The sequence below is a fragment of the Mauremys reevesii genome, linkage group 11 (genome assembly GCF_016161935.1).
Source record: "Mauremys reevesii isolate NIE-2019 linkage group 11, ASM1616193v1, whole genome shotgun sequence".
Taxonomy (NCBI): Eukaryota; Metazoa; Chordata; order Testudines; family Geoemydidae; genus Mauremys; species Mauremys reevesii.
Window position 1 is genome coordinate 42,947,567 of NC_052633.1, and position 27,327 is coordinate 42,974,893.

Below are 27,327 nucleotides of genomic sequence, written 5' to 3' on the forward strand. Positions count from 1 at the left end.
AAGTGCCTTCTGGGCTAGTGGAGGTTTAGGAGGAGGACCACAACTCTCCCTTTTCCTCTTTTCTATATCCTTTTACATTAACTGTCTTGAAAGGCAACAGATTCTTTTCTACCCAGGACATTATTTCCATTGCCATAGAGAAGCTTTGACCCCTGGTTACTCTCTAGTTTTGTAAGTGATATAAACATGCATGCCTCAATCATAAGCCAATTTGTCATGGGAGGTAAGAGGAGACTTCCTCTGCAAGTACAACAATTGCTCACTATGTGGTTTCTTGCACCTTCTACTGATGTAGTTGGTACTGGTCACTGTCACAAACTGAACTTGGTAGACCACTGTTCTGATCCCATAGGGTCATGTGTGGTTTTTTGGTTTTTTTTTTTTTTTTGAAGACACTCAATAGAGGTGTTGAAGTTAGCCAAAAGCATGTGTACTACAAAATATTGGAAATTTCTCCATATTGAGAATGCTAAGTTCTAAAGTGAAAGTTGGCTTGGCTTTCAGCATTTTGTTTGCCCTTATCTGCCCACAAAGGGACATTGAAATGCAGTCTGAGGATGACATCTAATTTTGCACTGTATCAAGTGCATGATCCTATGTCCTCGGAAGGAATTTCAGCAAGTACGTTTTGAGAAACCCATTCAAGGGATGAAGCTGATGCATGGCACCAATAATCCTAGCCATCGGAGATAACTGATCCCTCAAGAAATGATTGATTCAATGTAGTTTTAGATCTTTCCTAATCTTCACCATTATAGTAAAATTAAGGTTATACCCATGTCTCTTTTGATATCTGGGTGAGCAATTCTCTGCACTAGAATCAAAAACTCTTTTTGGTTTTCAAGAACTGGTGACTATGAATCCTTTCCAGCAGCAGTTCATTTATGAACCGGTCTGTGTCTCTGTTCATACAGAGCAGCATGTTGTCTATGCATGGTTATAGGTGCATATTGTGCAACCTGTGCCTTGCTGTGAGAACTACCAGCCACTGAGAACCCTGGGTGCAGAGGGTAAATCAGAAGGATGAGTCTTGGACAGGAATTGTGACGTCTCAAACACAAATGCTCTTTTTGTTTTTATTATGAGGAGGATTTTGTTGATTTGGAGGAAAAGTGTATCAATGTTTCCTGGAGGCTTCTGCTCCAGATTTTTCCCTCTGCCAGGGCAATAGTCCCTTCAAGGATATCCTTGGAGTTGCTATGCTGGCTCTGACAGTGAGGGTTGAGGCTTCTTTGCAATCTCAGCTACTACTTTCCCTAATGTTTAGCCAGATAGCTCCTTGCTATTTGAATGGCTATTCATGGTTATAACATGACTGTCTTGTAGCTACCAAGTCAGAATCTATTAATTGTCACAAATCACATCATGGGTTTCACCAAGACAGACCCAGAAATGTCTCATTCCAAGCAAGTATCATACTTCTACACAATGAGCCGCTTGTATAAAAATAAAAAGACTTTGGTCTGAATGGCTTTAGCTGAGGCTTTGAAATTGCTGTGCAGTGTGTCATCATTCATATGGTCTATGGCAGAGTTCAGTAAACTACGGCCCGCGTGCCACATCCAGCCTGCGGGACTGTCCTGCCCGGCCCTTGAGCTCCTAGCCGTGGAGGCTAGCCCCCAGCCCTTCCCCCACTGTCCCTCCTCCCCCCGCAGCCTCAGCGTGCTGCGCTGCCAGCGCTCTGGCCTGCTGCTCCTGCCAGGCAGTGGGGCTGTGAGCTCCTGCTGCTCTGAGCAGCATGGTAAGGGGGTGGGGTGGGGGTTGGATAGGGGTCGGGGCAGTCAGGGGACAGGGAGCAGGTGGAGTTAGAGAAGGGGGTGTGGTCCCAGGTGGCAGTTAGGGGTGGGGGTGTGGATAGGGGTCAGGGCAGCCAGACAGGGGGGTTGGATAGGCGTGGGAGTCCCGGGGGGGCCTGTCTGGGGGTGGGAATGTGGATAGGGGTCGGGACAGTCAGGGGACAGAGAGCAGTGGGTGGTGGATAGGGGCTGGGGTTCCGGGGGTGGGGGTTGGGGCGATGGTCCTGGGAGGGTGCAGTCGCAGGACAAGGAGCGGGGAGGGGGGCTGGATGGGTCAGGAGTTTTGAGGGGGGCAGTCAGGGGGCGGGAAGTGGGAGGGGGCGGGGGACAGGTTGTTTGGAGAGGCACAGCCTGCCCTACCTTGCCCTCCATACAGTTTTGCAATGCCAATGTGGCCCTCAGGCCAAAAAGTTTGCCCACCCTGGGTCTATGGGGTCTTTTAGAAGGAAGTCCCTTCCAAAGGTGTGACTGTGCCTTTCATTAGTGGAGCTACTGCCGTGCCAACCTTAAGCTCCCCAAATTTATGAAATGTCTTTGTTTTTACATAAACATTTTAGTTTAACCTTTGTTTAATTAGACATCCTCATCTGAATCTTATGATGCCCTCAAAGGAGACATTGACAGGAAAACGTATCTAATAAAAGGGAAGTTATTTTATTAATATTGAGTTCCTTGCAAACCACTGAGTGACACCCTCTCCTCACAAAGTCCTGTAGGATTTTTTTGTTGATGCATCTGTGATATTTCTTCTTCTGGCTGATTACAGGGGGAGGTAGTACACTATTCATCCTGGTATAGGCAGGGGCGGCTCTAGGATTTGCGCCGCCCCAAGCAGGGCGGCATGCTGCAGGGGGCGCTCTGGCAGTTGCCAGTCCCGCGGCTCCGGTGGACCTCCCACAGACGTGCCTGCGGAGGGTCCGCTGGTCCCGTGGCTCCGGTGGACCTCCCGCAAGCACGTCTGCGGGAGGTCCACCGGAGCCGCCTGCCGCCCTCCCGCGGGACACCGCCCCAAGCGCGCGCTTGGCGCGCTGGGGTCTGGAGCCGGCCCTGGGTATAGGGTCCACACAACAGAGGGAGGCTACTGCTTACAGATCTCAATTGTGAAAGTAGCTAGCTATATATCCTGGGAGCAAGAAAGGCTGCCAGCTTGTTCCCAAAGGCTGGCTAGCACCCAAGAACTGCAGAAGCAACCTACTACCAGTTGAGGCTTTACACTGTAAAGCAGGATCTCTTTGAATGTGGAAAAGGATTTCTCCCTTACCTTACTGTGATCTCATGAAGGTGCAGCTTTGTGAGGAGTGGAATATTCATATGTCTGGAACAAGTGCTCCTAAGGCTTAAATGTGGAGCCAGCCTGTGGAGCAAGGGAGGGATGGAGAGAAAGAGACCCTTTCCTGCCTTTCAGAGTCTGAGCCTCTTTCCTTGGCAGAGCAGGGTTTATAGCTGATGATCAGAAGGCATAATTCCCATTCTGCTGCTGCCAGAAATCTGAGCCTCTTTCCCTAGCAGAAGGCCCTTGGGTTGAAAGCCAGACAGCCACATCTTCCATTAGGCTGCAGCCTGAATACAAGGACCAGGCTTCTCCACATGCCTGGATATGCTGCAGGGTGTGGGGTGAGCATGACAGAACACTGTGAAAAAGACAGTGTAGGAGAAAAGCCCCAGCGAACAATCTCTCAGGGGAAGAGGCAAAAGATAAGGGGTTTAACCTCTGATTTTTACCTCCTTTGTTCATTAATAACACTAATCGCTGCCTCGCAAAGGACATACTTCCTTTTGCCTTTTTGGAACCCGGAATCTCGGATGTTTGTAGGACTTACCCCTGAGTATAAAGAGAATTCCAAAATTCATAGTAGGAGGAAGGGAAACTGTATAGGCACCCTGTTTCTTTCCCCAGGGATCCGAGGCCCCACTTCAGCATCCTCCAGTTCAGGTCTGTTCCAGGACTTACCCTCTGAGTGGGCTGGATAGCTTCCTCCCTATCCTTAGACACTTTCCTCAAAAGCTCAGAAATACCTTATTGAGCTTTTCTGTATTGGAGCTGCAACTCCCCAGGGAAGGGTGAGGATGTGACATGCGGGACCAACTCTGAGCCCTGTACCCTGGCAGTGCAAGAAGGCGCTGTCTGGCTGGGAACAGGCAGGGCATAATTCACCCTCTCTAGAGTCTGTAAGTGCTGCCTCACATAAGGAACACCACTTAGATTTAAGCCAGGTGTTTGCAGGACAGCTCTGCCATGACTAAGCTGGTGCAGAGGAGTTCATCAGGGAGGCACTGCGGTGTCGATCCGCCAATGTTGTTATTTACACGATCTGGGAGTTGAGGAAAAAGATTCTAAGTCGCAACTGCACAAAAAAAGGGTAAAATAAAGGGTTTAAAACAAAATGGTCGGGAGAAACTGAACTGCCAACTTTTTCCACTGTCATAGGCAGAAAATCTGGTGAGCTGAGCTGAAGGGCAGAGCTTAGTGCTGAAGTCTCCAGCAACACTGGACTGCCTTTGAATTCCATGGGCGGTGGGATTAGCCCATTAGTAATGAATGAGGAGATAAGCTGTGCAACAGAATCAATATTTAAATAAATGGTATTCTATTATTGTTTAACAACGCAATTAAAACTCTGATTAATCACAATTATTTTTTTAATGTCATGATTAATCACAATTAATTTTTTTAATTGTTTGACATCCCGAGTTGTGATACCTAGGACACATATAGGTCCCATGTAGTACCTGTGCCTGGGTATTCTGCCACAAACCCCTAAGAGACTTTTCTGGCCCTGGCATGCTGCTGCAGGAAAAAGCAGGGGATGGTTTTACTTTGAGATTATACTGATTAAGGAGTAGAGAATTTATCACAACTGTGATTAGAGTATTAAAAAAAGCCCCCCAAAAGAACCATGTTAACAAATATTAAAAATCCATATACTATAAAAATCAAGAGGATCAATGACATTCTTTCCATACTGCAAATAAATGAAAAAAGGGAGAAAAAAAGTACAAATGTACATTAATAACATAATAAAATGTCCAAAGAATATCAGCAAAATGTTCAAAGCTACTGTTGACTTTCCATAATTTTTGCCTTCAAAATTGGAATTACTGGGGCCATATTGTGCTGAAAGTTTTTAAACAGAGCTCCCCACTGGAATAAATGGAGAGTTTGGGTTAAAAATCAATGACATAAGATAAGTGAGACATAATATTGTGAATTACGGAGCATGATAGACTTGTAACACAGTATATAAAAGAGAATACATACATCAACAATCAGGAAGTCCAGCCAGCACCAGGCATTAGTGAAATAGGCTTGAAAACCATAAGCAACCCATTTTAGAAGCATTTCCAGAATGAAGATGTAAGTGAAGACCTTATCAGCATATTCCAGCATGGTTTTGATAGTCTTGCGCTGTTCAATGTATATGTCTTCAAAAGCCTGTGAACAAAATATTTGTATATGAAGTGCTTATATGACTTAACAGTTTGCCATGTAAGTCAAAGGAACTGAGGAAAATATCCAGTATGCTTTTTTTGGTAAGGTGATATGTAGATAACAGACCATAGTTTCCCCCCATCCACACATGCTTTCTCTTCCCAGTTAGAACAGGAGGCACCATTTCTCCTTCACTTTCTGTAACACATTCCTTCCTTTCATGTCTATTATTAGAGCCCTCCAAATCCACGGACCATTTCTCCGGATTGCGGCTTGGATGCGGATACAGCATACACTCTTCCAAATGGAGCGGCTGTCACCCAGTCCTCAGGCTCTAGCTCGGCTCTCTGAATTATGCAGCAGCGGGCTGTAATATGTGGCTATAGCTCACTGGGGACTACAACTCCTAGAATGCCCAACTTGCACTGGCAGAGAAGGTAAACTACAACCCCCCCAAAGGGGGTGTGACCATATGCTTCTACAGCAAGCCAAGTGCTGCGTGCATTACAGCTGTTGTGGGTGTATAAGGGTATCTGAGTCCCCCTCTGGAGAGCAGTGCTGCACATGAGGTCCCAGGATTGTAGCTTCTCTGGCTGGAGCGGGAAAAGAGTTATGGTGTAGGCAGAGTGGGCGGCGGGGAAGGAGGTCTCTGTGGAGAAGTGGGCGTGGTTAGGGGTCAAGGATTTGGCACAGCCTTGCATCACTGGTGCACGATGACCTCTGGAGCTGTTAGTGAGAGCCCTGCAAATCCACGTATATCCGCTTTATATCCGTGGAGATCTGCATCAGCGAATAGCAGATATCCACAGAGAATTTTTGTGGATCGGAGTGCAGATACACATTTTGTATCCATGAAGGTCTCTACCTATTATCACATTCAGCCAAGATGAAGATGATCCAGAAAGCTCACTCCAGTAGAGCACTTTGAATTTCAAACTCCTTTTCCTCTTCCCCTAGATAATAATAACCTGTTGACATTGGGATCTGAACTCTGCTAGCTACTACTATGTGTCAACATAGTTGTTGCAAGCAGGATCTAGTCCATACTATTGTGGATAATCATACCAATGAAACCAAGCTATAGAGATTAACTAGCAAAGCAGTCTTCAGCATGGTTTTATAACAGCTCTCAGGCAAAACTCTGTCCGCACTTCTCAGGGAACCTATGCAACAAACTTGCCAATAATACATGCATTTAAGCACAATTGTAGCTAGTACAGTATATTTATACTTAGTATGGAGCATTAACTACTGAAGTGTTTATGCAATACACCTGCTTTCATTCCAGCCTGGAAACTAAACATTTGAATTAATCACTTCTGCACCTGAGACCTCCATATGATATTTCAATATGCTGATGGTGCACTCCTGGGTCAGTTGTAGTTAATTTATATATTACAAAAGTACAAGGAAACTAACAATTCATGTTCTATTTCTGTTTAAGGAAAATAAAGAAAAAAGTCATTAACATATAAAGAGTAAGTGAAGATATTTTGGTGCGTGGCTCATATAATTAGGTTCCTATTTCAATATATAACTGATATTCAGTCCTCCATGCTTGTTGCATTTATAGCCATCAAGAACTTCTATATATATATTACTTTAAATGCCAAATGTTTCTTGAGACAACTTCTGTGGAGATATGATGACATTTCTGAATGGAGATTTTTTTCAGTGGAAGAAAAACTATGCTAAAGATATCTATATGATTAACCACAGTTCTAAACACTTAATGTTAACATATATCTCAGTTGTTTCACATTACAATTACCAGAGCACCACTGCTGAGGAGAATCATGAAGACAATGAAGGTCTCAAACCAGTTGTGTTCAACTATCTTGTAGCAGGTTTTCCTAAGATGCCACCATATTTTTCCTTTCCCATCTTCTATGCTGACTTGACAGCACTTGAACTTCCGTACACAGCCTGGCAAATGTGATATTAAGTTGTGAGACACGGAAATAAGGTAACAATGTATTCTGAAGCATTAATTAACTGATATCCATTTGACTAACTCTAGAGTTATTCTAAGGGATGTCTGTAAACAAGTGTCTCCCTGAATTCTTCTGCACATTAATCTCACTTTTTGCAGGAAAAATAAGATTCGTATAACATAGTGTTATGATACCTACTAGGCACCATTGGAACCTGCAGAGCTGTATGCCTGCTGCAACACCTCTGAAGGGGATACTAATGCAAAAGGGAACTGGGATCATAATCAATACCCCCTCTTGAGGTTGCTAGTACTGTTGGTGGCACTAGTGGGGAGTAGTTTGTGGAAGCAAAATACTCCACTAGACAACAATTTGCATCCCTCACCTTCTGTAAAACAGGCTTCTGGTTCAAGAGCTTCTTCAGGTTCTATCTCTGGCTGTTCTCCTTCTTGAGGAAGTCCAATATCAACTGTACTGCCTTCAGATGAGCTGGATGCATTTAGCTTCTGTAAATAAAAGCACACATAACTGTTTTTTAACCAATACGTTTATTTTGAACAGTAAATTAATATTTGTAATGCATAACAAAATACTCTGCAGGTATTTCAGTGCTCTAAGTTAAAAGCATATTACATATGTAATGACAAATTGCTTTACTACAGGCAAGGTCACAAGATTAGAATGACATCACATGGATTTTTTTCCCAATGAAAATATTTTCATACAGGGACTCACCAGAATAATTTGGCTATTTTCTGCACCATATATGAGAATTTTGAAATGAAATTTCAGTATGGTTAAACTTAGGTGCCCTGTGTACATTGTGCTATTATACCAATCATGTTACTGTATTGTAGATTACACTTGTGATTCTCTGATTGAGGGTCCCAAGCCGCAAGTGGCTTTTTAATGTGTCTCTTGCAGCTCTTTGCGGCACATGATATAATAACACTCTGTGATTTAATTATTAACCATTCTAAGTTATTAACCAATCAGAATGTTTTTTGTTATTAACCAATTGTAGTTGATAAAATACTAATAACTTGGTTAGTCATTTTGCTGTGAGAATAATATATATATATATATATATATATATATATATATAAACTAAATATTTGGTTTAAATATGAATATATAGTACTATAGTAAATGAAACAATGAATTCACACTTCTGTGGCTCTTTTGAATAATTTGATCGCTAATTTGGCTCCGGAACCTCTGAGGTCTGAGTATCACTGGATTACACTGTGGATAGCATATCATTTTTCCAACATTATGACCAAACCAATATAAAGATGCATAGCAGTATTTTCATGTCTAATGTAGAAGGCATTCTATCAAATCTGTCAAATCTAAAAGTTGATACTTAAACTTTTTCATCTCATTGACATGAAAACACATATTATCAGTTGTTTATAAGTATTTTTAAAGTTTCTAGATTTTCAGAAAGAACAGCACATTAATTTTAGAGCAATAGCCATTATTTTGCATTCTCTTTTGTCAATGCACTTACATAGTCTATTGTGCATTTTGAAACTACTTGTTACTCTGGTACAGTACACATACATGTCCAGTTAATACGTAAGTAAGCAGAGATATTCATACTTTTAGGATAGCTGAAATGAAATCAAATACTTTTCAGAGAAAACTGTAATATAAGAATATTGTATCAATGAACCAAAATCAGTGATGTAATCCAAATCTTCAACTTTGTTCTTTTATGCTAGGATATCACATGGTTAGCAACGGACAAATGTGAGTACCATACTAAATAAAAGTAGTTTTGATCACAGCGTTCTATGACCTCTTACAATGTTATTACCATGTAGTGTATAACATCAGTAAAATGGCTGCATTGATAAATAGCTAGTTTGATAAAGGGAATGATGTAAGCAGATTGAGAGTACATACTTATGTGGTATTAATGTTAGACAGATGGTTGCTGCATTGCAGCATTAAAGACACCTTCTCTACTTCACTGATGCTTTTGAAGCTTAGGTTAGAGGCATTATTCCTAGGAAGAATGTTCTATTATTATGGCGCTTCAACTTTTTTTAGTGCTTGGAAAGAAAGTTAATTATAAAGAAAACCATTTTATCTCCTGTTCATCTTAATTTGTGAATTCAAAAAGCAGACATAAACTTTTAAAATATTTTAATAATGAACACAAAATACAGTACATTCTTCAGGCTTAAAGAAAACTGATTTGCTTCTCACATATTCTAGTTTTACCATGCTGTAAATCCACGGATTTCAATAGATATATACCAGTGTAGTTTAAGAGGCATGTCAGATTTATAATCTTTTGTGTGTAGCTGTTATATTGGTGAAATCAAATTGTATATTGTAATTATATGAAATTGATTGATTCCCATAAGTAAAACTGTTACAGTTGACCCATCTAGGATGCCCAGACTTTGGGCCAAAATTTGATCACTTTATGTAAGTAATCCAGTTGAAGTCAATGGGTGACTCATATGAGGTGAATAATATTTGACGCTTTGATTACAGTAGCAGATATATTACTTTTGATTTAATTTTATATTGTCTTGTTTACAAATAAATCCTCCATTTCTAGCAAACTATTTATAGCAAACTATTTAATAATGCTGCATAAAGAAAATACACTAGGAAAACCTTAATATAGTACAATTTTTGCTTTTCAGGAAATCTTGGTTTCCTTAAATCAAGATTACTGAATCTTTCTGCTATATGCATGATTTAAAAAGATCCCTTACATGAATGGTGTCCGCAAGTTCTATGCACGTTAGCATCTAACATAATGGGGTTTGCAACTGCCCAGGGGATAGACACTCTAACCAGGGCCGGCTCCAGCTTTTTTGCCGCCCCAAGTGGCGAAGCGAGAAAAAAAAAAAGACCCGGACGTGCCACCCCTTTCCATTGGCCGCCTCAAGCACCTGCTTCCTTCTCTGGTGCCTGGGGCCGGCCCTGACTCTAACCAGTGGGAATTTTGAGTGTACAGCCTATATGCAGGACTGGGCCTTTGTTAGTTGATGAGCTGCAAACTAAAAAAAAAAAAAAAAAAAAAAGTAAAAAAATTGCAGGAACCTCCAAACTATTGAGCAGAGAGTCTAGTTTCCATGATTAAATGCTACAAAATAAAATATTGCAAAATCTTATAGGACACTGACTGTGTTGTACTATGCTCTCTGTGGAAATTGTAATAATGATTAAGGATTCAAATATTCAGGAATTTTAAGTTCACTGGTGCAGTAGCATTTTCAGGTATTGTTGTAGGAAAGGGGGATGCAGACAACCCTTCACTCAGAAAAATGCAAAGGTAAACATGTAAGCGCTATAACGCATCCTGGACAGATATATCAGTCAGAAATGGCCCAGTATATAAGATACAGTGGATGGTCCTAGAGCCTGCCTAGTAGGTGCTTTGCCCTGACTGTGGGGGGAAGTGACCATTTGGAACAGGTCTGTAGAATCTAGGAAGCTAATAGAAATTTTGTGAGCAGTTTAGGGTCAGGATGGAAATAAATTAGTGGTATTTGAAATGTCTGGTACTAAACTGGACAAGGATATTGAAATCTGTAACACTAAAAATGTATCTTTTATTTCCTTACAATTTTCAAATTGTACAAAGAGGTGTAATGTCAGTTTGTCTTATTTTTACCTAAACCTGTTCCCTTGTGAGTTCCCAAAGAAAGACTTACTTTATTTTTAGGATATATGGATAAATGTTCTCCTATAAATTCAGGATCTTTTCTCTTTCTACGAGTCTTTCTTCTATTTCCAAACCCTACAGATAGCTTAGTATCTCAAAGAAGCGAACAGAGTCTTTTCACATGCACAATATGAACATACCCTATAGGATATAAAAAATTACTTAGCTGATTTTCACTCATCTAAACTTGCCGAGTCATAATGGAAGACACACAATTTTCTGCTCAATATCAAAAATACACAATCTTAACTACCGCTCCAGCTCACTTGAGTAGTACAGAAATGGCTGGATGAGGATAATCTCTGAATTCCTCTCCTTGTCACTCTAGCAGTGCTGACTATTTCAGGAGTTCTCTGTCCACCAGTCTTAATGCTTAGCAAATGATATATGGAAAGGTTTACAGTGATGAGGACTTGACATGGACTTAACTTATTTACCAGCCTTATGGGCAAGGTCCTGCAAGTTTGAAAAATTATTTCAGAGTGTATTGTGCATGTTATTTCAATAGAATATGGGTGCCTAATTCCTTTAGGCTTCTTTGAAAATCCAAGCCTACATATATAAGACTAAATTCTGGTCTCCTGTCCATCTATGACCGTCACAGGGGAGTCCGTGGGAGTCCTATCCACAGACATGAAGTCAGAAATCACCCAGTGTATTCTTTATGAAGATACGTATATCAAATTTGCTGTAAATAGATATTGTGCAACACAAATAATTAAAGTAACAGAATTTAATAATTACATGAATTCAATTAGTATTCTAGTGTAATATACGCTAAATTACAGAAAATGCATTTTTGACACAGTACTTTAGCTATTGTTTGAAATACTGCCTCTATAATATTAAAACTGATGAGTAAAGGGCCAGATTCTGTATTTCTCAAGTAAGGGCCATAGAGTTTGACTTACTGTGAATACCAATTATCAATTTCAGGAAAAGCCATAAATAAGATAAATGTCAAAGTATATTCCAAGTAAATAAACTTATACCACAGCATAAAATATCTCTCTTAATAATACAACAAATAAATTACTTTAAAATCAAGGAAAATACTCTCTTTGTACACTATGGAATTACATTAAGATTTTACTTGCATCATTCCACCCTGGGCAGCATTTATACCAAAAATGCTGCAGCAATAGCAGAGAAAACAAAAATTATGAATTGGTTAAAAAAATAAATTGAAGTTTGAAAAATCTATTGTTCATTTTTGTAAAAGGAGACTAAAGAGCTTAGAAACTCATCCATTGTGAAATGTGTTAATTCAGCAGGAGATCATTGCAAGAATGAATAATAAGTTCTTATCACTGAAGTTACATGAGATTTATTCCGTAAATATTTTAAAGACAGTTAGATAACTCAAAATGGAAGATTAGGGATAATCGGAATGAGAAGAGAACAAAATGATCAAGCAGAAACACAATATAGTATGACAATTAATTATCAGGAAAATTAGCAATCAGTCTTTATTAATGTAGGGTAAGAATTTGAATTTTATGAATGGTAAATTGGGTCTTACTAGTCTCTTCTCACAGAAAATCTGGTATGCTTCTTGTAAAGAGCTGTAATTATAATCACATGAGTTAAGGTGGGCAGATTTACAGTCTGCTTACCAAAATAATGAACAGCACCAATAGCAGTTGGTATTTGAAACAAAACAAAAATATTTTAAACTGTCTTGTCCTACTGAGAGTTCTGTTACTCTTCCACTCTTGATGTCACAGAAAATATATTTCCTTAGTATGCTGTTCCTGTGTGTCTCAGACAAAATTACTCTATCAACAAGTATATTAAAATAATTGCCCAATTGAAACTTACAATGAGTCAGTATTATCTGCAGAAGGGAAATTTTAACGCTGATATGTTCAAAAGAAAAAAATTATGTGAGAGGAAAACTCTAAATATTGTAAAGATTGCTCAACCACTCTACATCTCTGTGTTTTTTTCATATTGAGTTTTAATTGTGGCATTCTATATGGATGTTAATAAAACTATGCATACATTAGAAAGTTGTTTATGAGGCAACAACTGCAGTAATTAAAATGTCAAACCATACAACTAAATTCAGTAGGCCAAGAAACGTTCAACATTCTTTAAAAAAGCAGTCATTAAAATGTCTCTATAAAAATGGGATGGTTTAAAATACCATAACACAAATAGCAGCTTTTAGTAACAGCCATTTTGCAGGTAGACAACTAAATCCTATTCTCACATGTGGCAGATGACACAGGGTGGGGAAGAATGTTGCATTATTCTGTCTGCATCCAGCACAACACCCTGGCACAAGTCAGGCCACTACCACACACTAACGTGGTTTAATATGTGGCCACATTTTGGTATTAGCCTGGTTACTGCAGATGACAGCATACATGCAAGCCAGGTTGGGAGCTAGACACCTGTCCCCTAACTTGTAGACTATGCTTTTTTAGGAACAGAGTTTACCTGCCCACTTATTACCTAGGCATACCTCCAAGGCACCTGATAGCATCTTTCCCTGCACACCAGTATTCCAAAGAACTACATTTAGTCCACATTTTATACTGGACAGCATATATGCTGCCCTTTGTGATGCAATGCATCTCTAGATACAAACAAATTAATTATCAATGACAAATTTTACCTTTGTTAACATGCCTTTGGATATGTTAACAAGCCGTTTCTGATTCTTACCAAATACTGACTTTCTGTTTTTGAGAAAGTATGTAATCACTCAGGTTACAATACACACCTCAGAGTTAACTGTTAGGATATATCTACACCAGGGGTAGGCAACCTATGGCATGGGTGCCAAAGGCGGCACGCGCGGTGATTTTCAGTGGCACTCACACTGCCCGGGTCCTGGCCACCGGTCCGGGGGGGCTCTGCATTTTAATTTAATTTTAAATGAAGCTTCTTAAACATTTTAAAATCCTTATTTACTTTACATACAACAATAGTTTAGTTATATATTATAGACTTATAGAAAGAGACCTTCTAAAAACGTTAAAATGTATTACTGGCACGTGAAACCTTAAATCTGAGTGAATAAATGAAGACTCGGCACACCACTTCTGAAAGATTGCCAACCCCTGATATACACTGTAGCTGGGAGCATGCTTCCCAGCCCAGGTAAACAGATTCGTACTAGCTCTGCTTGAGCTGGCACACCAAAAAATAGCAATGTGGACACTGCAGCAACAGCATCTGAGCTAAGACCCAAAGGTCAGGCGGGCTTGAACCTGAGCAGCTAGTCTGAGCCACCACCAGTGCCACAACTATCAGAATGCAATTTTTAGCATGCTAGCTTGAGCGGAGCGAGCATGAGTCTGTTTTGCCGAAAGGGGAGAAATGTACCCTGCTGCAGTGGAGACATGCCCTATGACACTGTGTTCAAAAGCCAGGCTGCTAGACTGGAAGTTAGAAAGAGAATTTTTTCCCCCAAATAGCATACTAAGGAAATTATTCTGATTCAGTGGTGTCTACTTTGACTTATGATACATATGCCCTCCCTCCTACTTTTCATATAATATAGGAAAGATACAAAAATACTTAAATAATTTTTAAAGCATCATTATCCTTATCACCTCACATAGGTATCTTTAAAATTTCACATTTACCAGTAACACCTTAAATCATATTTCAATTAGCAATATGATAAAAGAGGAATAGCTCTTAGTTTAGCTTTTAAAATAGAAATGAAAAGTTGAAAGCAGTCTAGCCACCAGGGAAGGACTACAAAATGTAGAAACAGAGATTGTCAAGAGGTTTTAGATATGATTTCTTTTTTGAACTTCACACACACCTCACAGATTTATATAATTTTGCTTCACTTACATCCAGGCCCCTTTGAACTTTTAGCTTTTATTATTTATTTATTTATTTTTAAAATGCTAAACTGAGAGTAATAAACAGCTCTGAGTTTAACTTTTTAAAATAAATGTCAGAAATTTCACAATTAGCCAGGATGCCACTGAAGAGCTGCTGAAATCAGGATGAAAGGGACTGAGGAACCAAAGAGTAGAACAAGAGGGAGTAAGTAGAAAGATGGTGCAGGCAGAGACCCTGTTTTTTTTTAAATAAACTGTTTTTTTTCCAAATACCTGTAGAAAAAATATTTAAAATAACAGAAACAATAGTTTCCTCATTTCTCACTCAACTTAAGAGTTGCATGGATACCAACAGGTAAATGAGATGATCTGTAGTGAAAATGGTGGTGTTATATCCAAATTGATACAAATACCATAAAACAATTAATGAGAATTCTTGTGATAAAACCACTGTTATGCTTTGCTGCTATTCATAACCCATTTGATCTGTCTATTTGTGAACATTTGGGCAACCACCAGACATGAATAGCAGTTCAAATACCTACAAAACCACTCACACTGGAAGTACTCTAAAGGCTTCTTTAAAAAACTCTGTTTAAAACCTACATGAAAGTTCATGGATAATTCTCTAACAGAGAAAGGTGTTCCTGTTTATCAAATTTAGATAATCTAATTTGGAGAAGAAACAATATCCTGTGATTAATTGACTTCTCACATGGTGTGGAATTACAAAATACTAATATTCTGTGACAAATCTGTGAACAATCCATAGGGTTGATTTTTTTCACACAAAGTATTTATTGAACAATTATAATGAATAATTATAAAATCACAGACTGTTGCCATATAAGTTATTCACCACACAAATTTCACCACCACTAATGCAGTCAATGTCCACATTTTCACTCAGCTGATTTATAGTGTGTTTTGTGCTGTTCCAGACTGACTACAGCATCATATTGCTTCATGACATAATAAATAGTATGGTAATGTTGAGTGGGTCAGATGGAGGACGGAAGAAAAGAGGACATCCCTTGGTTCAAAATCAAGAATACATTGCTGATTAGAATTTTTTTATTTTACTTGTGACTTAAAAGATGAAAATATGTTCAGGTTCCTTACAACAGGCAGTTTTATCACTTTTAGATTTTTTTTGCCGATTTTTAGAATGCGTTTCTTCCTTGTGTATAAAAAGACGGTTACTCACCGTTGTAACTGTTGTTCTTCGAGATGTGTTGCTCATATCCATTCCATGTAGGTGTGTGCGTGCCGCGTGCACGTTCGTCGGAGACTTTTACCCTAGCAACTCAGTGGGTCGGCTGGGCGCCCCCTGGAGTGGCGCCGCTATGGCCGCGGATATATACCCCAGCCGACCCACCCACTCCTCAGTTCCTTCTTGCTGGCTACTCCGACAGTAGGGAAGGAGGGTGGGTGTGGAATGGATATGAGCAACACATCTCGAAGAACAACAGTTACAATGGTGAGTAACCGTCTTTTCTTCTTCGAGTGCTTGCTCATATCCATTCCATGTAGGTGATTCCCAAGCCTTACCTAGGCGGTGGGGTTGGAGTGAGACGTGGCCGAGTGCAAAACTGCCGAACCGAAGGCGGCATCGTCTCTAGACTGCTGCACCAAAGCATAGTGCGAGGTAAACGTGTGCACCGAGGTTGCTGCTCTGCAGATCTCCTGGATTGGTACGTGCGCCAGGAAGGCGGCCGAGGAAGCCTGAGCTCTCGTGGAATGGGCAGTGAGGTGGCCCGCCGGAACATGGGCCAAGTCATAGCACGTGCGGATGCAGGCCGTGAGCCACGATGAAATCCTCTGAGTGGAGATAGGGAGGCCTTTCATACGATCCGCTACTGCCACAAAGAGCTGAGGGGACTTACGAAAGGGCCTGGTGCGATCGATGTAGAAGGCAAGTGCCCTGCGGACATCTAAGGAATGTAAGCGCTGCTCTCGGGGAGATGCATGAGGCTTTGGGCAGAAGACCGGGAGGAAGATGTCCTGATTAGCATGAAAGGCCGAAACCACTTTAGGCAGGAAAGCGGGATGCGGCCTTAGCTGCACTTTGTCTTTATGAAAGACCGTGTAAGGAGGTCTACAGTCAGGGCCCGTAGCTCGGAGACCCTGCGGGCCGAAGTAATGGCAACCAGAAAAACCGTCTTCCACGAAAGGTAGAGAAGAGAACAGGTTGCCAGTGGCTCAAAGGGTGGCCCCATGAGCCTGGTCAGTACCAGATTGAGGTCCCAGGTAGGGGCGGGGCGACGGACCGGAGGGTAGAGGCGTTCCAGCCCCCTGCGGAATCTAATGACCACCGGGTGAGAGAACACTGAATGTCCACGTTCGCCAGGGTGGAAGGCAGATATGGCCGCTAAGTGCACTTTCAGGGAAGATATAGCAAGGCCTTGTTGCTTAAGGAACCACAGATAGTCCAAAATGGCCGGAACGGGAACCTCCATGGGCATCAAAGCACGTGACTCACACCATAACGAGAAGCGCTTCCACTTGGCCAAGTACGTGGACCGAGTGGAAGGTTTCCTGCTGCTGAGCAAGACGTGTTGCACAGGGGCGGAGCAGCGTAGCTCAGAGGCGTCTAGCCACGCAGGAGCCACGCCGTAAGGTGGAGAGCGGGTAGGTCCGGGTGGCGAAGAGTCCCGTGCTCCTGTGTTATGAGGTCCGGGCAGAGGGGGAGGGTGATCGGTGGGGATACCGAGAGGCTGAGCAACGTGGAGTACCATGGTTGCCTGGGCCATCCTGGGGCGATCAGGATCAGGTGAGCCCTGTCTTGCCGGAGCTTCAACAAAACTTTGTGGACTAGAGGGAAGGGGGGGAACGCATAAAGCAGGTGGTGCGTCCACTGGATGAGGAATGCGTCTGAGATCGACCCTGGAGAGTGCCCCCGGAACGAACAGAACGCTTGGCACTTCCTGTTCGCGCGTGTCGCAAAGAGGTCCACCTGGGGAAAGCCCCACTTGTGGAAGATCGCGTGGATAATGTCCGGTCTTATGGACCACTCGTGGCACAGGAAGGATCTGCTCAACCAATCTGCGAGAGTGTTCCGAACTCCCGGGAGAAAGGAGGCCACCAGGTTGATCGCATGAGTCAGGCAAAATTCCCATAAGTGGATGGCCTCTGCACAAAGCGGGGAGGAGCGAGTCCCACCCTGTTTGTTTATGTAGTACATGGCCGTTGTGTTGTCCGTAAGGATGGAGACACAACGGCCGGACAGAGGCCTGCGGAACGCCTGGCAGGCTAGGCGAACTGCTCTGAGCTCCCGCACGTTTATGTGGAGGGAGAGCTCCTCTGGTGACCACAGGCCCTGGGTGTGCAGATGACCTAGGTGGGCTCCCCAGCTGAGAGAAGACACGTCCGTCGTCAAGGACAGCGTTGGTTGGGGCGGGTGAAAGGGCAGCCCTGCACAGACCGTGGAGGGGTTCAGCCACCAGTCGAGGGATCGAAGTGCACTCAATGGAACGGTGACCAGGGTGTCCAGCGAGTCTCTGGCCGGGCGGTACACCGAATGTAACCATGTTTGAAACGGGCGGAGCCGAAGCCTGGCGTACTTGGTGACGAACGTACACGCCGCCATGTGTCCTATCAGAGTGAGGCAGGTGCGGACCGAGGTCGTAGGGAAAGCCTGAAGGCTGCGGACAATGGACGTCAACGCCAGGAACCTTGGCTGAGGGAGACAGGCTTTGGCCCGAGTGGAGTCCAAGGTCACTCCTATGAAGTCCAGCCTCTGTGTGGGAACCAAGGTGGATTTGTCCGTATTGAGCAACAGGCCGAGGTTTGTGAACAGGGCCGATGCCACTCGCACATGTTCCGCGGTCTGTTCTCGAGAGGCCCCCTTGAGGAGCCAATCGTCCAGGTAGGGGAACACGTGGAGCCCTTGGCGACGGAGGTGGGCGGCCACCACCGCCATGCACTCCGTGAAGACTCGAGGTGCTGTGGAGAGGCCAAAGGGTAGGACTGCAAACTGGAAATGGCGATGGCCCGCTACGAAGCGAAGGTATCGTCTATGTGGAGGAAAGATGGCTATATGAAAGTAAGCATCTTTCATGTCGAGGGCAGCATACCAGTCCCCGGGATCCAAGGAAGGGATAATGGTCCCTAGGGAGACCATGCGGAACTTTAGCTTTACTAGAAATTTGTTGAGGCCTCTTAGGTCGAGAATCGGCCTGAGACCCCCTTTTGACTTTGGAATCAGAAAGTAGCGGGAGTAAAAGCCTTTGCCCCAGTCGTTCCGTGGAACCTCCTCTATCGCTCCGATATTGAGGAGCGTTCGGACCTCTTGTAAAAGGAGGTGCTTGTGAGAGGGGTCCCTGAAGAGGGAGTGGGAGGGAGAGCGGAAAGGCGGGGGTGAAGCAAACTGGAGGTGGTATCCGTGCTTCACAGTGCACAGAACCCAGACATCTGAGGTCAAGAGGGACCACGCCGGGAAAAAATAGGACGACTTCGGGTCCGACTGCGGCTTAGAGAAGCCGCGATTCTGGCCGGACTGAGGGCCCAAATACCGTCTACGGCCTCCTCGCCCTCGGTGCCTATTGAAATCCTGACCCCGTCGGGGTACAAAGTACGGATGGAAATGCTGAGGGCGGTAGGCACGTCGCTGGGTTACGGGAGTGTGCATACCCAGGTTGCACATCGTGACTCTGCCATCTTTTAAGTTCTGGAGTCTAGAATCGGTTTTGTCCGAGAACAAGGCACTGCCCTCGAAGGGCAAGTCCTGCAAGGTGTACTGAACCTCGGGCGGAAGAGTGGAGGCCTGGTCGCTATAGACCTGGCTGCGGAATCCGCCGCATCAAGGGAAGCCTGCAAGGAGGTCCTTGCCACCTTTTTCCCTTCTGCTAGGAAGGCTTTATACTCCTGGCGGGAATCCAAGGGAAGCAATTCCTGAAACTTGTCCATTTCAGTCCAGGTGTTGAAGTCGTAACGACTCAGCAGAGCATGCTGATTGGCTACACGCAGCTGGAGAGCGCCCGCCGAGTATACCTTACGGCCCAGAAGGTCCATATGCCTGGCCTCTTTAGATTTTGGTGCGGGGGCCGGCTGGCCATGACGCTCCCTGTCGTTAACCGACTGAACGACCAGAGAAGAAGGAGGCGGATGCATATAAAGGTATTCATACCCTTGGAATGGCACCATGTATTTCCGCTCGACTTCTTTCGCCGTCGGCGGAATAGAAGCTGGCGTTTGCCACAACTTATCCTTTTTTGCCTGGATGGTCTTGATAAAGGGTAGAGCCACCCTGGTAGGCGCGGCTGCTGACAAAATGCTGCAGACCGGGTCGTCGACCTCTGCGACCTCCTCCATCTCGATGTTAATGTTGAGCGCCACTCGTCTGAGGAGGTCTTGATGTGCAGCAAGGTCCAGTGGGGGCGGGCTCGTGGATGACGCGCCCGCCACCGCCTCATCCGGTGAGGAAGAAGAGGAACCACCAGGTCGGAGGACCTCCTGGATGAGCTCCTCCTGTTGGGGCTCCTGCTCCAGGTGTTCAGGCGAGGTGGTAGTAGGAGGCGGCTGAGCGTCCGTACCAGCTGGCGGAGGGCGACTCACTGTCGCCTCTGGGGCCCGACGTTCGGCAGGGACCGTCCGAGATGGAACTATGGGAGCCCCTTGGGCCTGGTGGTAAGCCCAAGGTGTCCAAAAAGGCCACTGCTGAACCGCTTGCGATTCAGAGTGGGAGTCCTGGAATAAAGCCTCCGGCACATCTGCTTCCCGATCTTGGGAGTAGAGGTTACCTGCCCAAGATGAAGCCGAGGGGTGTCGAGAAGGCCATGGTGGAGCAGATAGGCCTTGGGCAGATGTTCCCACCGACCTGGTGCTTTTGCGCACCGGGGAACGGTGCTGTGAGGTACTCCGGTGCCGCGATCTGGTCCGGGACCTGCGACCTGGACGGTGCCGGGAGGTCGACCGTGACCGAGAGCTTCGGCGTCGAGAGCGGCTCCAAGTGGAGCGGTGCCGGTAACGGTGCCGAGACCTGGAATGGTGCCGAGACCTGGAACAGTGCCGGGAGTAATACGAAGGTGACCGGGAACAGGAACGGTGCCACGAGTCCGAACAGCATCGTGCCAAGGAGCGGTGCCGGGACTGCGAGCGGCAGGACGACCGTGAATGGTGCCGAGACCTTGAACAGCGACGGGACCGTGATCGGGAGCGGTGCCGGTCCGGGGCGCCGACTGATGGTGGACGGATCAGGGCTGGCTTCCCAAGCGATTGGACTACCCGCACCGGCGGTGCCGGGGGTGGCGGCGGTGCCACATCCGAGATCGCGATCAAGTCCCTCGCCACTTCACAGGCTTCCGGCGTGGATGGGACAATCAACTCAACCGCGGCGGGTGCCGGGGAGATAGGTGCCGGACTCGACGGCCCTTGGCGAACCGGAGTCGACGGCAACGGCTCAGCAGGCACTACCGTGGCTGCAGGCATCGGCCGGTGCGTTGGAGCAGTGCCCTCTTGCCGCACCACGGGCGGTGCCGGGTCGGCAGGGGTCTTAGGCTTTCTCGCTTGTGGCGAGAGCGAGCGGCTGTGGCCTGACTTTGACGCAGGCGTCCGGTGCCGAGGAGTAGATGCCGCACCGGTGCGGCCCGGTGCTGAAGAGTCGCTTTTCGGTTCCGAAGGGGGAGCGCTCGGTGCCGAAGACGGAGGGGTTAGAGCCGCCTCCATGAGGAGTTGTTTAAGTCTAATGTCCCTCTCTTTCTTTGTACGAGGCTTGAACGACTTACAAATTGGGCACTTAGCTGTTAAGTGCGACTCCCCCAGGCACTTCAAGCAGGAGGAATGTGGATCCCCCGTCGGCATCGGGCGATGGCAAGCCGAGCACGGCTTGAATCCTGGGGAGCCAGGCATGAGCTCCGGCCCCGGGGCGGGAAGGGCCTAAGCCCAGAACCCGACTAACTAAACTATAACTAATCAACTAAAACTAACTACTCTATCTAAATTAACAACTTAGAGAACTATATACACAATGAGAATAGAAAATTGAGAGAATGCTAGGGAGGTGGAGGTCAGCTACGCTGCACTCCACAGTTCCAACGACCGACACGGGCGGTAAGAAGGAACTGAGGAGTGGGTGGGTCGGCTGGGGTATATATCCGCGGCCATAGCGGCGCCACTCCAGGGGGCGCCCAGCCGACCCACTGAGTTGCTAGGGTAAAAGTCTCCGACGAACGTGCACGCGGCGCGCACACACCTACATGGAATGGATATGAGCAAGCACTCGAAGAAGAATTAAAGGGCTCCACGATGATCAAAATGGGTTAGATTTTGCTCTCAGATCCTTCTCTGCAATCCCAGACTTTGATATGGGTGGGTGTATAATTGAGTACAGAACTGGTTTCCAAATGTTTCATTGGCGGAATATCAGTTTTGTGTAAGCTATTTTACCAGATGATGGTAACATACTTTGATTATGTAAATTAAATTAAAATTTATGCTATATGGTGCTTCTGTTATTTCATGATATAGTCCATAATAATTAAATTGCCTATACAAGATTTAGAGAACAACAAATATTTCTGAAGATAAAAAATATAAACAAACAATTACGCACAAGTGGATGGTTATTTGAATTTGCAAATTACCTTAATAAAAAACTAAAATAGGATAGTATGAGAAAATTCCAAAAGCTTTCTATTATCAATATAACATACTCCTGGGCTTATTAAAAACATTCCTTTTTATGTTTATGAGAAACAATATTCTACTTGATCCCTCTTATACCTTAGCTACTTCAAAACTAAGACCCAAAACTTTGTCATCAAAGCTGGAAAAGTTACATAGCATGCACTTCAAAAATGTGTTAGAATATCATTAAAGAATATCATTAAAAAGTTCATAGATAAGTCAGGATCTGATTCATAAAAATATTGGGGGTGCCAATCTTGCCTGACCATGCGGTGATGAGTCACATGACTCAGCAAAGAGCAGTTTTGAATGTTTCTACTATATTGCAATGGATGGGCAAGAAACATAGCTGAGTAGCATGCAGGCCAGTCAATATCCATTAGAAAAGTGATCATATATATTTATAACTTGTTTAGGTAACCTGTGTAAAACTGGTGATACGTTGCTCGGCCTGATTAAAAAAGCACCAGAGCTGCATTCTTGATTGATCCAGCTTGATTTTATGCCTGTGAGAAGTAAGAATTGTAGGAAATGAAGTTCAAGATACCAAGTATCTCTGCTTTTCTGCTCTGGAAACTCTTATACATATTGACTGATTAAAGACTTCAAACATTTATTTTAAGTACATTCAGAGAAATACAATAAAATGTAAGAGTGTAAAATAATAAATGCTTTTTAGACCTCTGAATCCTGATTAAAATAAAAAATACATTATAACATGATTACAATAGCTCTAGAAGATGCCTCCATTTGTATTAAGAATTTTAAAAATATCAGATGAATATTTTTGATAAAATTATTATCCTGAAACCTACACCTTGGAGGGAAATCTAATGGATCACTATTTCTATAGCATCCATTGCCATATTGTCTAAAATCTGAATGAAAAAATTCCTTTTGTATTCATTGGGTGCTGGATTGAGCCTGAGCACCAATATGTTATGTGATAGTAAATTGGGGCCCAATTCTGTAAACTGTCATTGATGTGAGTACTTCTTACTCCTTCTAGTAGTCCCATATATGCTAATTGCCCTATTTGCTTGGGAAAGGGCCGAGCACAATCTGTGGCTAAATAACAGAGTAAAAGAGGCAGTTAAAGACAAAAGACACCTTTTAAAATTGGAAGCCAAATCCTACTGAGTAAAAGAGAAAGAAGCATAAACTATGGCAAGCCAAGTGTAACAGTATAATCTGGCAGGCCAAGAACAAATTAGAAGAGCAACTAGTAATAGACACAAAAACTAACAGCAAAAACTTTTTAAGAACATCAGAAGCAGGAAGACTACCAAACAATCAGGGGGGCCACTGGATGATCGAGGTGCTAACAGAATACTCAGAGAAGATAAGGCCATTGCAGAGAAGCTAACTGAATTCTTTGCATCAGTCTTCACTGCAGAGGATGTAAGGGAGATTCCTACATCTGAGCCATTCTTTTTAGGTGACGAATCTGGGAAACTGTCCCTGACTGAGGTAACAGGAGAGGAGGTTTTTGAACAAATTAATAAATTAAACAATAATAAGTAACTCGGACCAGATTATATTTACCCAAGAGTTCCGAAGGAATTCAAATGTGAAATTGCAGAACTACTAACTGTGGTATGTAACCTATTGCTTAAATCAGCATCTATACCAAATGACTAATGTGATGCCATTTTTTTAAAGGTTCCAGAGGTGATCCTGGCAACTACAGGCCAGTAAGCCTAATTTGAATACCAGGCAAATTGGTTGAAACCATAGTAAAGAACAGAATTAGCAGACACATAGATGAACATGATATGCTGGGAAAGAGTCAACACGGCTTTTGCAAAGAGAAATCATGCCTCACTAATCTACTGAAATTTTCTGAGGAGGTCAACAAATATGTGCACAGGGTGATCCAGTGGATATAGTATATTTGGACTTGACAAGGTCCCTCACCAAAATCTCTTAAACAAAGTAGGCAGTCTTGGGATAAGAAGGAAGGTCTTCTCATGGATCAGTAACTGATGAAAAGATGGCAAACACGGGATAGGAATAAATGGACAATTTTCACAGTGGAGAGATGTAAATAGCAGGATCCCCCACGGAGCTGTACTAGAACCAATGCTTTTCAACATATTTATAAATGATCTGGAAAACTGGTAAACAGTGAAGTGGCAAAGTTTGCAGATGATAAAAAATTACTCAAGATAGTTAGGTCCAAAGGAGACTGCAAAGAGTTACAAAGGAATTTGATAACACTGGGTGACTGGGAAATTCAATGTTGATAAATGGAAAGTAATGCACATTGGAAAACATAATCCCAACTATAGATATAAGATGATGGGGTCTAATTTAGCTGTTACCATGCAAGAAAGAGTTCTTGGAGTCATTGTAAATAGTTCTCTGAAAACATCTACTTAATGTGCAGCAGCAGCCAAAAAAGCTAACAGAATGTTAGGAACCATTAGGAAAGGGATAGGACTATAACCAGGTTTAAAAGAGAACTAGATAAATTCATGGAGGTTAAGTCCATTAATGGCTATTAGCCAGGATGCGTAAGGAATGGTGTCCCTAGCCTCTGTTTGTCAGAGGATGGAGATGGATGGCAGGAGAGAGATCACTTGATCATTACCTGTTAGGTTCACTCCCTCTGGGCCACCTGGCATTGGCCACTGTCGGTAGACAGGATACTGGGCTGGATGGACCTTTGGTCTGACCCAGTATGGCCATCCTTATGTTTCTTAAAATGCTAGTGGGAAACTTTGTCCCTTTGTAAACAAAGTAGAAAAGTTTAACAATATTTCAGCATAGCAATTTTAACCACAACAGAGTAACAAAAATATTTACAAAACTACTCCCTAGATTGATTTTTATAACCTATAACCTTAAAATTGCAGTCTATTCTAATTATAAGTTCCAAATTACTTTCAGCAACGTGTCTGCAAAGTGTAAGAGCATTAATCCTTTTTATTAAAATCTCAAGCATGTAGCAGATTTTGGTATCTGAGTTACTGAGAGAAATTCATATCTAATGTCAGTGGGCCCAACTCTATTGATTATAGCAGAGTTGCACCCATTTACATGTAAGAATTCTGTTCATTGTTTTCAAAGATTAGTGTTGTTCCCCCAAAAATGTAAGAGAAAAGATTTATGAAATTTACAAGTTATGTCCAAACAGATACTTACTGCCCTCTAAATATAAATGTCATAGAAAACAACACAAACCCTGAAGAATGAGGATGAAAGGAAAAGGCTGGCAAAATATAATTGTTAAGAATAATTTACACAGCTATAATTCCTTTCATCTGAGGATCTTAAGGTGCTTAGCAATCATTAGTAAATAATACCCAATAATACTCCTGTGACATAGGAAGTATTATACCCATCCTACAGATGGAAAAGCTGGAGAGAGTCTGAATGACCTGCCCAGGGATATAGAGTGACTCAATGAAAGAGCTGGGAATAGAACCTAGAACCCCTGCTTACCAACTGTCCCATGATTTGATCCCTAGAGAATGATCCCTCCAGGAATTATATCAAAATTAAGTATTACTGTAGCTATATTAGTCCCAGGATAGAAAGACAAGGTGGGTGAGGGTAATATCTTTTATTGGTTCAACTTATGTTGGTGAAAGAGACAAGCTTTCAAGCTACACAGAGCTCTTCTGAAGAAGTTGGTCCAATAAAAGATATTACCTCACTCACCTTGTCTCACAAAAAATTAACACCACTTTAAGATAAGGACATAGAACTTCATTATCCCTAGGAAATGGAATTAACCGTCTGAACTTGTAGTTCACTTAACCTTCCAGAAGCAGTATTATCAATGACTGAGAACAACTATCTTGAAGGAGAGCTAATGCAAAGGACATTTCTGCAGAGTCGTACTGTTTTCTAAATATCAGATTAAGGATAATCCTAGAGGCTGGAGATTTTAAATGAGGACAATTACCTACTAAATAATTCATGAACATATAGCAATCTTCTGCCTCAGGATGAAGCTGAAATGTCTAACAGTTTTAGTCTGAGAGGAGAAAGACAGTGTAATAAGACTTATATACCTGAGAAGAATAAAGAGAGGAGACCATGTACAATTTAAATGATTAATGAATCCACTAGGGAAACTTTTTACTACTGCATCTTGCCAAGAATCTCTATTACTTTAAAATGTAAAAGAAAATCTTATGAGTGGATGCCTTTCTTAGTTTAACCAAAACTCATTAGATGTGATTAAAGGGAACACATGACTTCTGAAGGATCAACAAATGGTCTAGATGAAAAGACAAAAAGGCATTGTGCTGATGTTAATGTAATACTTGTGGATGTATTTGAAGGTTATTAATGGGCTGGGATGAAGCTGTCTATAGGAGCTGTCAATAGAGACAAGTCCACGAAAGGGATGTTAGGATCTTTGCCCTGTCTTATTTTATGTTCAGTCCTTGTTATTAAGGGCTTAATCCTGCAAGGTGCTGAGCACTCTGGTGCCAATCCAGCAAATCACTTAAACAAGTGCTTTAACTTTGTGCTTAAAGATGACTTGGAGCCTGAGTGCTCAGTGCCTGGCAGGCTCAAGCCCTAGAGGAATAAAGGAAAAGCATATATAGATCTAATCCCAGACAGGATTTCCCAAGAGAAGATAGATGTTAATGCCTGTTTATTTAAGTTTAATTCATATTGTAGGAAAACATCCAGAAAGGAAGATTAAAAAAAGAGAATCTGGTGGGAGCATGAGGGATCTTCAGAGTCCTGTACTTGGGAATCCATCCTGGGGACAAAGGACAGACTAGAAAAGCAAAAGTGGATGCCTGAGACATGTCTAAACAAGTGCTTTCAGCAAGAAGCATAAACAGTGCAAGGCAAAAGGAAAGCGCCTCCATTAATATGTGGACCCCAATCTGGTATTTACACAAAATTACTTGGATCTAGGTGGGAGCTCAGAATAAGAAGTGGAGAGAGAGAAAGAGAGGTTTTATAAATGTACCACTGAGTACATGGTCCTGGTCTTAGTAGGACTAGCACCATCTCAGAGTATTGATGTTCACAGAATTTTTCTTTATCATCATTCATACAATAGTAT

General features: G+C 43.0%; 1 protein-coding gene across 9 annotated transcripts in view; it reads right to left on the reverse strand.

Moving 5' to 3' along the window:
* SCN2A (sodium voltage-gated channel alpha subunit 2) overlaps positions 1-27,327 on the reverse strand; it is a 127,547-nt gene that overhangs the window by 23,144 nt on the left and 77,076 nt on the right. For all 9 annotated transcript variants that reach the window (XM_039495645.1, XM_039495641.1, XM_039495643.1 and 6 more), the window contains 3 exons: positions 7,546-7,666; positions 6,998-7,152; positions 5,056-5,229 (listed from right to left, as the gene is read on the reverse strand). In XM_039495645.1, coding sequence (XP_039351579.1) covers positions 5,056-5,229; positions 6,998-7,152; positions 7,546-7,666 — 450 coding nt within the window. The remainder of the gene's footprint in view (positions 1-5,055; positions 5,230-6,997; positions 7,153-7,545; positions 7,667-27,327) is intronic.